The 16010-nt window shown below is 39.5% G+C and overlaps 1 protein-coding gene across 14 annotated transcripts in view; it reads right to left on the bottom strand.

Moving 5' to 3' along the window:
• Positions 1–4384: 4384 nt before the first annotated feature.
• JHY (junctional cadherin complex regulator) overlaps positions 4385–16010 on the bottom strand; it is a 55393-nt gene continuing 43767 nt past the window's right edge. For 7 of the 14 annotated variants that reach the window (XR_011440499.1, XM_023645029.2, XM_070272891.1 and 4 more), the window contains 4 exons: positions 15000–15294; positions 7392–7472; positions 6483–6611; positions 4385–4853 (listed from right to left, as the gene is read on the bottom strand). Coding sequence is in view for 10 of the 14 variants with exons in the window: in XM_023645029.2 (XP_023500797.1) it covers positions 4656–4853; positions 6483–6611; positions 7392–7472; positions 15000–15294 (703 nt within the window). In the remaining 4 variants the exon portion in view is untranslated. Of the gene's footprint in view, positions 4854–6482; positions 6743–7391; positions 7473–14999; positions 15295–16010 lie in introns of all 14 variants that reach the window. The other 7 variants (XM_023645026.2, XM_023645031.2, XM_023645028.2 and 4 more) reach the window with 2 other exon arrangements.

Below are 16010 nucleotides of genomic sequence, written 5' to 3'. Positions count from 1 at the left end.
CCTACAAAGCCAGTCTAGCAGCCCCACTGTCAGGTCTGGTCTCTATGAGCTGTCAACTCAGTAAAGGACATTTATGAAGTCTTATCAGATATCTCCAAGGCTTCACTAAATATATTTGCCTGAAATGCTCATATCATTGTAATCCTCTCAACCTGTTAGAGCTATTTAATAGTGGAAGACCATTTATTCAGCTTATTGAAAATTAATTACTTACATTGCTTAGGTTTGCAAGGGGAAATGAAAAGGCAATGGAGAGGTAGCAAGGGAGATAAACCCTGCCCACCAAATTCTTTTTTCCTCTCTTCAGATTACCTAAAGAGCCCCTATATTGAGGGGTAGAGAGAGCCGAAAAATCTGTTCACTTTGCATCTTATTGCATCTTGCAATGCAATATTTTCATAACATTTGGGGAAAGCCCTAACTTTCCAGTTATTTCCCTCAGCCAAAAGTAAGTAACCAAATAGGAAGAATGGGAATCTGTAAAACTGCAGAATTGAATGAATGAATGAACAATCTGCCATCCAAAACCTTCTGCTTTCCATTGACCAGATGTTTGCTTAGGAAATCGAGAGCTTTTGTGTTTTCTCAGTACCTTTGTGAGAAAGATGTGTGGTTTTGCTTAATGAAGCTAGAGGGGGAGTAGAAACAAATTCTGAGTGTGGAGGCAATGGGGGGAGGGGACAATTCTAATATCAGAATTTTAGCTACTCTGAGATTCTACTTCAGTATATTGTAAAAAAGTGGAATAAATATCGAAATAAAATTTTTATTCATATATATTTCTCCTTTATTTTGCCTTTATAGCATACAAATTTCGTTTGACTGTATAGACAGCTCCTTGCAATCAGGGATATAGAGGGAGTGAGACTCTGAGGATAAACAAAATCCACAGTAACCAAAAAAAATGCACTTTATGTTACTGTTTTAAATCCTTTTCTCATGGGGAAAACAACCAGACAGGTAAATGGAGTATTCACCTATCTTTTTGTCTCTGTTTTTACCCATTAGGAGAAGAACTTATGAAAATGCGCTTGGCATTAGGGAGGTGAAGCCCTACAGCCACCCTATGGAATTCTTGAGAGTTGGGTAAAATATGTATTATTCAAGATTTATAATAGGAAATCTCTAATAAGAAATCTTTAAAAAGGCACATTTAGGAGAGCAACCTTGATTTTTTCCTTAAGAACCTTGTCTTTTCAAATGCTATTTCTAATATAATGGTAATACACATTTTGAAGCACGTACTGGACAGAATGAGCTGAACTTGCCCTGATATCTGCAGACTATCACCCAAATTCATTTGCTGCTGTTTTTCAATAAGTAATTAAAAAAGCTTCCCCCCTGAGTTTATCTAGTCTGCTATTGTAGACCATTTGCCATCAACTCAAAGTTCTCAATTAGCTCCAGTGTTGTTGTAATTACTGGATGTGTTTTCAAACAACTCCCAGCTAATAACTGTTGGGATGAAGAGTCATTTTCTCACTATAGACTAGCCTGTGCATGCTCATGCTTTCTGTGATGTTTTGACAATGATTCATTAACCAATAATAAGGCCCCAATTGGAACTATTAGGCATCAGTGCTTTTGCTAGGCTTACCTTTTATTTTGTTCCTCATTATTGTCTTTTCTTGAGTTGTTTTCTAGATAACTCCCAAGAGACTCCTTACTATACAAAACAATATCATGGAGACAGCTGTCATTAAATTCAGCTACTTATAAAAAAGCTCCCTCTTAGAGGATGTTCTTGTTGGAAAGGCAAGATGGAAAAACACCATAAAAAGGAGGCTGTAATAAGAAAGAATACATGGTTTAAAGGTCCTTTATTTACACCAGTTCGTAGAGATTAGGCAAATCAGGCGCTGTCTTTCAATGGCATATATAACATCTGGTCAAATACAGTCCCTCCATCATTCTATCAAGTTTGAAGTTCCTTGCTTTCTAATAGGCAAATTGTTTTTCCTTCTTAAATATCTGAAATAGAAATACTATAAAAATTGATCATTGATCCACTTGGGTCTATAAAAGATTCATGTTATTGTCATTAGTATAATTTACTGTAAAGAAGGAGCAAAACAGTGTTTGTCATTTATTGTTTTTGCAGAATCTCTACCCTGCTTTAGTATCACGGTAGCTTAGGGACATTCTGCTGGATCTTACCATTGTGAGATGACTTGGGGCCAGGTCAAGGCCTATTTTGGTCCATTCTTTGATTTCAACCCCAAGCTTTCAGCAAATATGTTCTATTTATTTAGCTAAAGTCATTTTAGATGCCACTTGTCACTTTCAATATTTATGTACAAAGAATTTTGATGTTCTAGACTCTTATCTGCTGGATGATAAAGACTTGCCTTGGGAGTAAAGATCCTGTGAACTGTCGTTTGACATGACTGTGTCGTTTAACCTGCTTCAGCTAAGTGTGGGTTCTTGACAGGATGTGTGAAAGTGCCCGAAGGATTTAACCAAGCCTAGGCTAACAGAGAAATGGTTATGGGAAAGTTTTTAAATATTCTAGAAAAAATTAAAATAGTATCTTTTATTGGTCAACAACTGAGTTGCCTTATATATTTCTTTTTATATTTACTTTATCAATATAGTAATGAAGTTGCCAAATTGTACATATTAAAAATATGATAAGGTATATAGTAATGTATATTTTTAAAAAGAGAACTTAATAATGGAAGTTCAGGTCCAAAATTGAGATTCATAACAACACATGTTCCTTCTGCCTACACAGAAAAACAAGCACCACCTCTGCCAACAAACAAATAATCAAACAGTGCCATTCTTGGTGTTGAAAGATCCGAGTTTAGACCTGGCTACTCTCTCATTCCTATCAGTAGGCTGGGTGGACTTCAGAGTCATTTATCCTTTCTGGATCTCCATTTCCTCTTCTGAAAAATTGGCAGTTGAACAAGATAAATCTGTATCAACCTCTAAATTCTTTTAAGATACTCTAATAGAAACGGAATATTAAAAAAATTTTACCCTGTCCCTTTAAATACAAAAACATGAAAATGTCTCTATATGCATTATTTTATCTTCTAGAGCTAGTTTAAATTTAAGGCCATTTAGGAAAAAAAAAAACATTCTATCTCATGTTTCTAGAAAAGTCTTCACCATGTACCCTGAAGGATCCTCTTCTTTTATGAACTGTTTTTGGAGCAGTGTGGGCTGTGATTTTCCTGAACTAACTCCTCATGTATGACATGATTTTTCAAGTACCACTGAAACATGACTTGCCAGTTTACTACTTATCTTCGGATACTTATCCTTCCAGACTTTCAATTCTTTTTTTTTTTTTGAGGAAGATTAGCTGAGCTAACTGCTGCCAATCCTCCTCTTTTTGCTGAGGAAGACTGGCCCTGAGCTAACATCCATGCCCATCTTCCTCTACTTTATCTGTGGGACGCCTACCACAGCATTGCGTGCCAAGTGGTGCCATGTCCACACCAGGGATCCAAACCAGCAAACCCCGGGCCGCCGAAGCAGAATGTGCACACTTAACCGCTGCACCACTGGGCCAGCATCCAGACTTTCAATTCTAATTGCTTCCAGTTTTAAGAGGAAGTTTTGTACCAGGCAGCTTTTATACCACATCTTGGTATATGTAAAATGTATGCAACATAGGCATAAATCTCCAAAGCTAGTCCTTATGCCACCTGTATAGATAAACAGATTTGCCCTAAATTATTGTTAAAATTGTCCATTTCTGGATATGGGCATCTAAGAATGCAATGCCCATACAGTATAAGCAAGTAATAAAAAATTAAATCCTCCAGTAGTTATTTTAAGACTTGGGAATTTTACAATGTTCATTCAGTTTTAAAAGATTTTTTTAAAACATTTATTAATATTGACATTTAGTAGCAAACTGTGGAATGCTTTTGTCTTACCTAATATTTTTTGTGTGAAAGCACACATTTGACAATATTTTAAGATATCTCTGATGGCAAGATGCCCAGCAAATTTATGTACTTGGAGTAAGAAGCTTTGAGAAGGTGTGGCTCGTGGAGTTGCCTGAGTTGGGTGCGTCTGGGCTGGTGGGTGGATTTCTTATTAATCTCTTGATGCTCTGTTGGTATGACATTGGGATTCGTTCTGCCTGAGTAGGCACATCCAGATGGACCTTCATTTTTTTTCAATTTTACATATAAGTCCTGCTAAATTTAGAGATTTTGGAAATGTTTTGGAAATGATATCTCAAAATATACTGATGATTAGTCCAATTTGAATTCATCTTAGTAAAAACTGAAATGTTTATACTCTTTTTTTTTCTTATCAGGAAGTAAGAGAGAAACACAGGTAGGTAGACTTATTTCTGGGTAACTTCAAAGTTTATGGTAAGGAAGGGTAGAGGTCATTTAAGAAATCAAAAGATCCAATATAAAACCAAAAGGCTTTATTCCCTAGTTCTTATTCAACCCAAATTCTAACTGATTTGAAAATAAATAATTAAAGAAAACTTCTTCCTAGAAGGCAAAATGTGGCACCATAATGTATTAGGGCCGCTTATTTTTAAATCCTGTACAAAGTGAAGGTGGAGTGCAGTCAGATGATGATCCTATGTCAGCCCTCTCAATGCAGAGGGGTCGCTTAGCGTTTCTGTTCTCCCTGTCCATTCCCCGGGTGTTTTCAGTCTCCTGCACATACGTTGTCTATACAATGTGAAGGACTTTGAAAGCAGCCACAGCCTGTTTTTCCCTTTCGTGTCTGCTCTGCAGTATTTCCAGCAGTGAGATTTCAGGTAAAGTGTCTTCTTTTCCAGCATGGGTTGGATTTTTCTTTTCCTTTGATGCTTGATCGGTCAGGTTTGAAGGTTTGGGTTTTGGAATGGTCTTAGCATATTCCAAAGCCTAAAAACATAAAGAAAAAAACTTATTTGAAATGGGAAGTGAGCCCTGGATTCCTTAAATTAAATCTAGTCTTAGCAAATGCTTATTGATAATATAAAAGGAGACTTGCTACAATAATGTACTAAGATATGGATGGAAATAGAGACTGCGGGAAAATGCAAATAAGGCAATGTAATGCACGTTTAAACAAAATAAATTAGCCACATCACAATATGCTGTGAAGAAGAGTTGGAAAATGATACGTACAGTTGTACCTTTGGATGTTTTCTTTATAAAACTGAGTTTTATTCAAGCATTTGAAAGTAGATTTCTCCTATGTTTGATCTCTTTTAGCTTCCGGCAGTCTTATTAAAACTAAACTTCTATTAAGGAGATATTAACAGACCTTTCCATCCAAAGAGGACTTGTTATAGCTTGAGACCAAAGACATCAGTGTAGCTGATTTAAACTGAGCCTCCATTATTTCACTAACTATTCTTGTTCCTAGGCTCTTAGAACTCTAGCAAGTATTTATTAGAGGTTGAAAATGATCTTTTCTTTAGTATATCTATAGACACCTGCATACTGAAAAAAAGCAGGGTTTTTTTCAATGATGTCAGTTCTGAAAGGCATCACAATAAAAAGGAGATTACTAAATCTGATTTCTAAATCTGCCTTTATATTAGTTCTATATTGTAATAAGAATTTCTTGATAGCTAAAATGGGAATGGGTAATATATTCAGGTCCTGGAAGGGGAAAAAACTTCAAAACAGAAAAACTCCAGACTTCTCAGTGTGTGTAGGTGACTTCTGTAGGAATTTCTAATTATAGACTTGTTGCCTTGAATCTCTTCATGTAAAAATAATGGATTGGAGAAAAAAGAGAACGTGGCATCATGGAAACTCCAATCAAGTGGATTGAGGCCTTCAAGGTCTGAGGAAGAAAGGCAATAAATAGAAAATGTGATGGTCTGTGAGAGAACATGAAGTACAAATTCCTAAAAGCACCAAAGGGTCACTTGTCCCTCATGCAGAGGGTCCCACGTCTTTACTGGGATGGAGCAGAGACTTGCACTGCAAAGCTCCGTGTCTCCATAGAATATTTCACTCACATCATAACTTATAGCTGGATGACATCTGAGAGGGAGAACATTCTGTATTTTATGAAATCATTTTTCTTTGATTGAGGAACCCACATATTACAATCCCTTAGGAAAAACGTAGAGGAATGAACTTGAGAGAAAAAATGAAGGACTTTCCTTTGACATAGGTACGCATAAACAGCAAGAAGACACTAATTTCTTAAAACTCTAATGGTAGAAAAAGAAATTGATAGTTAATCAAGATGGCAAGTTTCTTCCACAAAATCACCATACTATTCAGTTTTTATGTGTGACAAACTCGAAATACTAGGAAGAAAACGTGGAGGACTAAAGACAATAATGAACTTCAGGGAAGAAAAGGCTAACCTTATAGCCCCCTGTGTGTGTCCTTTTTACATCAATATCTACGAATGATGGGTAGCTGCAGAAATCGTACTAGCTAAAACATCCTACGTTCAAAAAATGTGAGGAACTTAAGTTATGAGGTAACAAAGGTTTCCTTTTAATTCAAATTGAAAAGATAACTGTGTTGGTGAGAATTTCTTACCTTCTGCCGAGGGACAGCAGGCTTAGTTTCAGTTTTTGCCGTTTGGGGTTTTGACAGAATGGAGAGTGTCTTCATGTTGTACTCCTTAACTTGTTTTGCATATTCCTTTTGCTGTTTTAATTTCTGCATCTGCTCAGAGAAACAACGTCCCGGTGACTCACAAGTCCTGTTAGATCTCTCTGTTCTCTGTTTAAAGTGACACGAATTTCAGTGAGCTGGCATATTGTGTCAGCAGCACAGAGGCAGCGGGATGCCCACGCCTGGGGTGACAGCAGGGAAATGGTTAAGTTAACATTTCTCCTGGAAATGGTCTCTCTTGGGGGCACGTCACGGCAATAGCGTACCCAGTGTTCCCTTAACAGTGGCTAAATCATATTCAGCCCCTTCTTGGTTGCATTTACCCAATTTATTTTCATTTTTGCTTCCAACTTTGAACTATACTCTCTTTTTATGCCTTGAGTGCAACTGCAGTTAAAACACATTAAATGAAGATCTCCTTTCACTGGAGGAAAGAGAATAAAGTGGATGCACTTTCATGGGCTGGGAGTCTCTTCCCCTAAGTGTCTTCTCTGTAGCCACTCTTCAGAATTACCAGGATAACTCTATTGTGAAGGGCCAACAACCATGTAACATCCATAGCTCTTTTCATGTGCACGTGTCCCACTTTTCTGTTTGGGCCCTCAAAACTAACTAAAAGGTGGCTATACAAAACAACATTGGCTAAGTAATTTTATTTTATGGTAAAAGGAGTGTCTGGGTCTCTATTACCAATGCTGTTTCAGAAGGGTCTCTATTCAGAGTGAGACATTTGGATCGGGACTTGGTTCTGAGGAGCATCTTTATACAGTTTTGCTCAAAGGGAGATGGGCTAAGCCAAGCCTGAGAATGCTGGATGTACATCACACTCACCTTGTCTCGGATGGACTCAAGGTCAGGTCCAAGGCCTCCAAGCTTCACTTCTCTTTTCTGATAACCTTTCAGCTTGGAACTCTAAAAGTATAAACACAGAGACAGTTTCTTTCGAGAACTTATCTGTCTCCCCAAGTTGTCACAGCCACATAAGAAAGGGAAGAAGGAAAATGAAGAATGGAAGCCTGTGTGGACTGTCAGAGAGTGGGTGCATTTCCTGACAATTCTTCCATTTTAATGGTAGTTATTGATAATAGTTTCTTTGGTAATTTGTAGCTGGTTAGCTAACATGTTTTGACTTTTCCACTTCTGCAATAAAAAAATATTGAAATTCTGAAAATTATAAATAAAAAATTCCAAGTGAGTAAAGTGCTGTTTTGTTATTCACATTTTTAACATAACATATACATTGACATATACACGCACTTTGCTGCTGCTGCTATTGCTATTATGTCTAGTCTTGTGCAGTTCACTAAACCAAATGATTTCCCTGGTAGAGGCAATCTAAACGAATCAGGTAAGCACATTGCTTTAAAAAGAGAGCACCCTGTCTAATGATGTCATAATATTCAAAAGAAAGTAAACATTTAAGGGTTAAGAGTCTAGGCAAGACCTACTGAGACACTCATTCAGTGTGCTTTTAGATATTTTGAAGGGTACAAATAATTTTATATAGCTCTTATTAGTATTTCATATTCAAAGGGACAGAGTAACATAATGAGGCAATTTAATTATAAGATTATGACCCGAGCACAGTAAAAGGCAAGAAAAATACTAGCGCTCTCCTGACTGTAGGCTAGATTAAGATATTTTTGAAACTGCTGCTTTTGACATTAAAATTGACTTACTACTTGCAGCCGATGCCTTTGTGGGGAAACCAAATCCTTTTTTCTTTGAGTTTGTGAGTTTATTTAGTTTCCTTCCTTGGGAAGGGTAGGAAGGACAATACCAGAGAGAGGGTTTGGATGACAGTCATTATCTTAGGACATAGCTAAGTTCGTGCTTAGAATGGAGAAAGAACAGCCATCCTGAAGACAGGGCAGTTCTGTACTAACTGCGCCGGACCATGTGTCTGTATGCTAATGATAAGGCATGGTTTTCCCCTACATTTCGAAAGCTCCTGTTAATTATTAAGTCCTCAGATATTAAGTATATCTGATGTGCCCTTTCCTGAAAGAGAATTTGGCAGACATAGTCCAGAGACTTAAAAAAAATTTCATCATATTAGTTACTGCATATAACTCCCAAATCTTAACAGTGAACTTATGCATACACATTGTATCAACCATTACAAGAATGTGTTCTACTCACAGTGGCCTACTGACTGACTACCCAGAGGTCATACCCATTAGCTTCTCCATTGCCATTCCCACTGTAGAAGCTCAGAGTCAATACTCTTTGCCTCAGCGCCCCAGCAGTGAGCTGTGGCCCATGAGGTATGAATGAAAATTTGCTGGAGTAGATAGAGGGTGCATCTTGGAAAGCTCTTATTCGGGCTGGCATGGCTTCTCTCTCTTCCCTTTTTCTTGCCTTGAATGTGGATGTGATTCCTGGAGCTAGAGCTGCAGTGGCAACCTTGCAGCCAGGAAAGAAAAAAGGAACAAGAGAATCATACAAACACTGGTTCTGATGTTTTGAGCTATAAAACCACCAGTGCTAGCAACTATCTACTTGTGAATTAATTGTATGTAAGAAGAATGAACCCATATTTTTGAAGTTGCTGTAAATAGTAATTCTGTGATTTGTAGCTGAGGGCCATATTTCTATGGTACTACAAAATTTCTATGGTACATCTTAGCGCTCCAGAGGGCCAAAATCACATGTCATTATGGCAACACTTCTACACTGCAAGGATTAAAAGTTCTGTAAATAGAATTTGCTCCATTAGAATGTTAAACATTTACAGTCAAAACTCTTTCAGTGCATTTAATTCTAAAAGGTGAGAGAAAATCTTTTCTTAAGCTTTTGGACTAAAATCATTAAAAAATAACATATAGAAGAAATATTGTTCATTGAAGGCATTTCAAAATCATAAATCTCCTTCAAGAAAACAGTCATCACCCAGCAAAACCACATAGCTGCTTCCTGCCCTTTAGATTGATCTGTTCATACTTTTATAAAGTTGTCATAATGCTACAAATTATTTTTTTTTCACTAAGCAGTTTAGTATTACACTCTATTTCCCTGTCACTAAATGTTTTTTGAAAATGTAATTTTTTATGCCTAATATTCTATTGTCTAGTTACAGTTGAATTGCTCAGCTATTCCTCTAACTGTTGAACATTTAAGATGTCCTAGGGATGAGCATTGTTTGTGGGCTACTCTGATTATTTCTTTGAGAAAATTAAGAGAAGTGAGATTGAAACAAAATCATGAACATATTTAAGGCCATTAATGAACACTTCCAGTAACAATGTGTAAGAATGCCCTTTTTGTCCAAACCTTTATTTATACTGGGTATTACCACATTTTAAAACTTTGCTAATTTTTAATAGGTGAATGCACTCAGATATTGTAGGCTTTGCAATTGCAAATTTGTTCTTTGTCTGGCATATGCCATTTGTACCATTGTTTGCAATCTCTAAGTTACTATTTGCCAAAGTAAACCAACAACAAAAAAGAAAGCGAACCCCAGTCATATCCAAGTCATAAATCCAATTTGTCCAAGACTGATGAGAAAGAAATGATCAGTGCCCAGAAATCACCTCCTTAGTCTGAAGCAGCTTAACTTGAATCATTCCACTGACTCACAGAAGGTACGCTGTGAAGCATGAATAATTGCTCATCGCTCGCCAGCCACCGTTCTTACCATCACCTCAAACGAACATCGTGGCTGTCAGAAAAACAGAGCCGAGGGTCCAGCGTTACACACTGACGTGAAGGAAGGAGCGTGGCACAAAGGGGCTATCCCCAAATGCCACTGACCCCTTTACGGGATGAGCTGCTTCTAGCAGAGATGTTTCTCAAGGGCGAGCGATGGCTCCTAACAGTGTTCTGGGTGACTGGCAATGAAAAATCCTGGATTTACTTAAGTTTGGCTCAAATAATCTTGATTGGTTTACAGCGCCGCAATTTTGTTTGATCTCTTTCCATCAAAAGTCTTTTTAACAGCTTTATTGAGATATTTCACATGCCACCAAATTTACCCATTTGAAGTTGTACAATTCAGCGGTTTTTAGTATATTCATTGGGTTGTGCAAACATCACCACAATCCAATTTTAGAACATTTTCTTCCCCCTAAAAAGAAACCCCAGGCCCATTAGCAGTTACCAAGCTTCCCCCTCCACCTCCAGCCCTAGGCAACCACTAATCTACTTTAGGTCTCTTCAAAAGGCTTTTATAATAAAATAAGCCCTAGAATTTACTTTGATTAACCTCTCCTTGGCTGTTACCAGACTAAAAGGTCACAATAGCATAAAGAAAAAAAAATTTAAATCAACTATGATAGTCCCACTAGGTCTCCAAACACAGGGGAGAAACATAGGCACGTTCTCAGCAAATCCCTGACGGGTTCGCTGCTAGTCTTTGCATAAAACCCACACAAACTGACACCCACCAGCCCCGGCAGTAGCTGCGGATTGCTAAGAACAGAGCTGCCCTCTGAGCTGGTGCTCACCATCCATCTCTTCAGCAGAGGATGGCACGGGGCTTTCCTGACGGAAGGTTTCCGCTGGTAACTCATGACACTTCTTCTCAAGCCAGAAGAATGATTTTTATTGTAACCTTGGGGCCAAGTGAGCCTGAACTGAAAATGACATTGTCCCGTGAGGACTTGTTTCAACTCTGAAATGCCATACCCTGCTGTGAGCGACACTGCAGGGCTTTTCTCCAGAACATTCTTCAGATGTGTAAGTGTGAGAAAGTTACTCAAATAACAGGACAAAAAACAATGCCTCAAATACCGGGGAGCAGCAAGTGAAGGAAATTTGCTCTGCAGTTGCTAAACTTAATCCCAATAAACCTCTTCTTAGAGGCAGTCAGGCAGCAATGCCCAGATTGTCTGTGACAACAAACACACGAGTTAATTACCGCAGCTCAGCTCAACACGGTCAGCTGTTAGGGAACGCCTTAAGCAGTTACTTTTGGAGGCTTGTGATGGATATTTTTGTACTGTTTGTCATTCCTTGCACCGTGTTAATCTCTTACAGCCTGACGTCGGGATTTAATGGCATGGACAATGCTCAGTATTCATAAATCAGCCACAACAGAACTTCCGGGAAAGGAAGAATGGTTCTTGGGCCTATTATCTTTACAAATCCTCAAATTTTTAATATGATTGAAGTCGATTCCCTTGGAAACCACGAGATTTGCTGTGACCAGAAAATGGGCATGACCTGGATAATGATTCCCTCTGTCTGGTGCCCCAGCTACCTGCAGTCCTATACAAATAGCTCAGTTCTAAATCATTTTAGCTTCTGGAATAGCTTAAAGGACAAAGGGTGCTTCTGTGTATTTGTCAGCTGTAGGCGGAAGGTGTTGGGCTGAGAAAATGGATACGTGTGGATTGTAACATTCCTGAAAGAGCAGGGAGGGAGGGATTTTCCACGTTGGAGAGCCGGTTTGGGAAGCAGTAACTGGAAGTTCTCTTTCTTCCTCTTCTCCACCCTTCCGTGCTCTTAGATTTCTGGTGATACACACTGTCACTGGGATACTTTCCTCAGTAAAACATGAATTCTAATTACTAAGAAAAAGAGGAAGGAAAAGGAAACTAACATTTAGTTAATGTCTATTTGCTAGAGACTAAGCTAAGGTTTTATACATTATTTTGTTTACTTATTACACCAAATCTACAACAGGAAAGAACAATTCTGATGATGCATATGAGGAAATAGGGACTTGCGTGAATTAATAACTTGTCCAAGTCAGAGAGATATGAGGTGACAGAGCAGAGATGAGAACTTAGGAATGGCTGGATCCATGACTTCCATTAAACTCTGCTCACTAAGAATTGAGCACAAAAGCTTGCATTTTCAACAACTATCCATAGTTGGCGAGAACCCTAATCCAGAAGGTTCTTTTCTCAGGTAGTGTGTTTGAGCTATTTTTTAGGCCCTGGTAACCCATAAGTTCCGGAGCAAATGGGCTGGCCTCACCTTGAGAACGTGTCGGTTCCAAAGCTCTGAAAACATCTCCCTAAAGAAATAGTAACATGCATGGTGTCTGGCTTCCTCGTCTAGTCTACAAAACCTATTTTATTTATGCAGTTCTTGAAAACTGTACTAATTGTACCTCAGAACCTAACTACCATGTAATGATGTTTCTGTGAAAAGAGAAGTTACTTGTCATCCCAGAAACACCTTTCTTCTTATTTATAGTGAAACTGGGGATTATGTCAGCTCCAAGCCACTAGTAGTGGTTTCCACGGCCTGGGCAAGCATTAGGGCCCCCGTTGGAATGGAGGATATGAGTGAGTGGAATCAGAATGGGGAGTTCAAGGAGCCCTCAGGTGGGGGTATGTGAAGGAGCTGAGGTAAGGACTCCAGGGTTGTGAGTGAGTGAAGACCTGGGCTGCAAAGGGCTCCAAGGTGAGAGCTGCAACTGTGGGCTGGGGTGTTTCATATCCAATGACTTCTGAGGTCATGTCTCATGCCAAGCCAGTACATCTTTTCTTCTCTTTAATATGACCCACCGTCTATTTGAGACCAGCTTCCCCATCTTTTCAAGGCCACCCTTTTCTTTTTTTTCTGAGGGCTCCACATGAGGGTCCACTGACTTCATAATCTCCTGACTTCTTGGAACATTTTGCATCTGCCCTGCACACCATAGCCAGAGCAGTCTTTCTAAAATACAAATCTAATAATGGTTAAAATTCTTCAGTGGTCCCCACCCCTCAGCCTAGAGAATAAAGCCCTCCTTCTTCGAATGATAAACACGATCCTCTAAGATGTGGCTCCTACTTACTTCTCCACCTACATCTCTTGATGCTCTGTGCCTCCCCGTTCCAGTGACAGAAACACCAAAATGCTGTCAGTTCCCCACATGCATCATGTTGTCTCATGCTTAAGAACATTTCACGCTGGTCCCTTTGCCTGAAAGGCTCTTTGTTAACTCTTGATCATCCTCTAAGACGCAGCTCACAATGATCTCCTGAAGCTCTGCTTGACCCCAGATTGGGATGTGTCCTCCTCTGTGTTCCTCATGCATCTCTCTCTTCTTTTTTTTAATTGCAATATTATCCTGAAGCCATTTACATGTGTATCTTCCCCAGTTCCTCGGGATGGCTCATGGCTCATTCTCTTTACATCCCAGTACCTACCCCAGTTCCTAGTAGGAATTCAACAAATACATGTTGAATTGAACTAAGGAAGATTTCCTAAAACTGCCTTGTTGTGGATGCCCCTCTGGACCAAGGCACTCATTCTCCCAGCTGCTGGGAGTGTTGTATGCTACGGCTCACAGTTGAGTCCCTCCCTAAGAACTGCCCTCAGCCAAATGGAGCTGCTAGGCCCAAAGTTACAACCCTTCCCCAGGGGCAGTCAATAGCCAATGGCTGGTCTGTGTTGGGGAACAAAGCCTGGGTCCCTTGACTTTGAAGGGCCATCCCAAACTCAGAACCCTTTTGGGCTTCGTTGATGCTTCTGCTGCTACTGCGTCACGAGCGCTCTCTCCCTTGGCCCAGCCCTCCCTACCTCAATCCCTTACAGGGGTGGTTCTGAGGCCCTGCTTAACAACCCTCCTGCACACAAATCTCCATTTCATTTTGCTCCTGGGGAAACCAACTCACCACAGGTCTATTGCTTCCAACCATGCCTTTCCCTATTGCTCTGTAAAACGGAATGCATTTCCAGCTTTTTTCTTACAATTTGATGCTAGAAGCAAGTGATCTTTCCTGAGGGGTTTTTATTGGTTATAAGAGTAGAGAAATACAAAGGACATAAAAAGACTCATTCAATGCTCCTTCATGTCTTCCTGGAAAGATTCCACTTTGCCAAACTTGCCGCCCCCCCCCCCCCAATTTCCCTTATTTAACCATATAGATCCTATGGGAAAGATTTAAGGGTACAAAGGTGCTAGTAATGGGGAACCTTCTTGTGAACAAAAAACCCGGTAAAGGTTAGCAAACATTTCAGAAGAAGGCTCAATCATCAGCTTTCCTGGGTATTTTACTGCAGGAGCTGAAGTGAGAATAGGGCCGAGAAGAGTTGGGGGCGGGGGAGTGATGGATGGTGGGGAAATGCAGCAGCAACAGGGGCTTTCGCTCACTCAACCCTACTTTCTCTTCTTCTTGGATAGAGAATGTGCCTGGGAGACAGCCTAGACTGGGAGTGAGGTGTGGCGTGGGGAGCTTTCCTGAGGATGTGATGTTTATGCTGGGGACAAAAGGAAGACTATTGCCTCTCAGCAAATGTAGATGCTTCCCTGAGATGAATCAGAAAGGGGACGGAAACGGTGTTCCTGGCAGCGACAACTTCCAGGAAGAAGAGGAGGGAAATTCCAGGCAGTGGCAGGGACGCGAGTAAAGAAGTTCCTTAGGCCTTGGGCCACCCGGTTGTGGCAGCAGCTCAGTAACGACCATCCTATTCCAAGGCTATCATAAGGGGAATGGAAATCAAGGCCCATCTGTATTCTCAAAATTAAAAGCTTACTTGGTAAAATGCTTTTATTACCTTAATGCTGCTTCTTTTCCGATGCTTTTTTCCTTTTTCCAGTTGAAACAGATAGCCTTCAGAATTGCTACGACTAATTTTCATTTGGTTTCTCTGGCTTCTCTCTGAACTGAGTTGAGATTCACTTTCCACCCCTGATGATATGGGCGGAAATGTGACGCTGGCTAAGGCCCCTTCACTGGGCTGCACCTCGGTCAGCTGCATTAAGGCTTGCTGATGCTGCTGCATTATCTGCGACAGCCGGGAATCTGGAGAAGCTCTAACAGGTTGGCTGTCAGAGGAAGAATGGAATTTCCTTAGCAGAAAAAAAAAAGCACAAACCTGTTAATAAAACCTGAATACGTAAGACTTCTAGCACGAAAGTCTTTATGAACCATATATTTGATGTATTTATCACAGCTCAAATCAAATTAATGAACTTTAGCTTAATCTTTTCACACATTAATTTCCTATCTTAAAATTCCCTGTGACTTTCTATGGGACAATATTTGGGGTTCATATTTACCTACATAATCATGGAAATCCAACACCAAGAAATTAATATAAAAATGATCCCAGAGGAGGGGTACCTCTGTACATCCGGCAGAGCAAATATAAAAGTTCTCTGGAGGGATACTCACCTACCCAAGCCTGCTAGATTTCTATAAACATAAGTTCACAATCCAAAATCCCAGAATATATGAAGAAATAACCTACCAGGTAAGGGAGTCAGCAGACACACATGCACACGCACACACACACAAAAGCCGTAGTAGATTTCTAAGAACTTCAGATAATAGAATATTAGATAGCATTCATAAAGTAAGCACGTTTAAAATGATTAAGATGTGAATGAAGAAATCAAAACCCAGAGAAACATATTTTGAAAAAAGAACAAAAAAGTTTTAATCAGAGCCATATAGAAATTCTAGATATGGAAATTACCATCATGGAAATTTACAACACAATGGGTATATCAGAGTATATTGGACACAGCTGAAGAGAGTTATTGCACTGAAAGACTTATCAGAG

Source organism: Equus caballus, chromosome 7 (genome assembly GCF_041296265.1).
Source record: "Equus caballus isolate H_3958 breed thoroughbred chromosome 7, TB-T2T, whole genome shotgun sequence".
NCBI lineage: Eukaryota > Metazoa > Chordata > Mammalia > Perissodactyla > Equidae > Equus > Equus caballus.
This window is presented reverse-complemented; position numbering and strand designations above follow the sequence as displayed.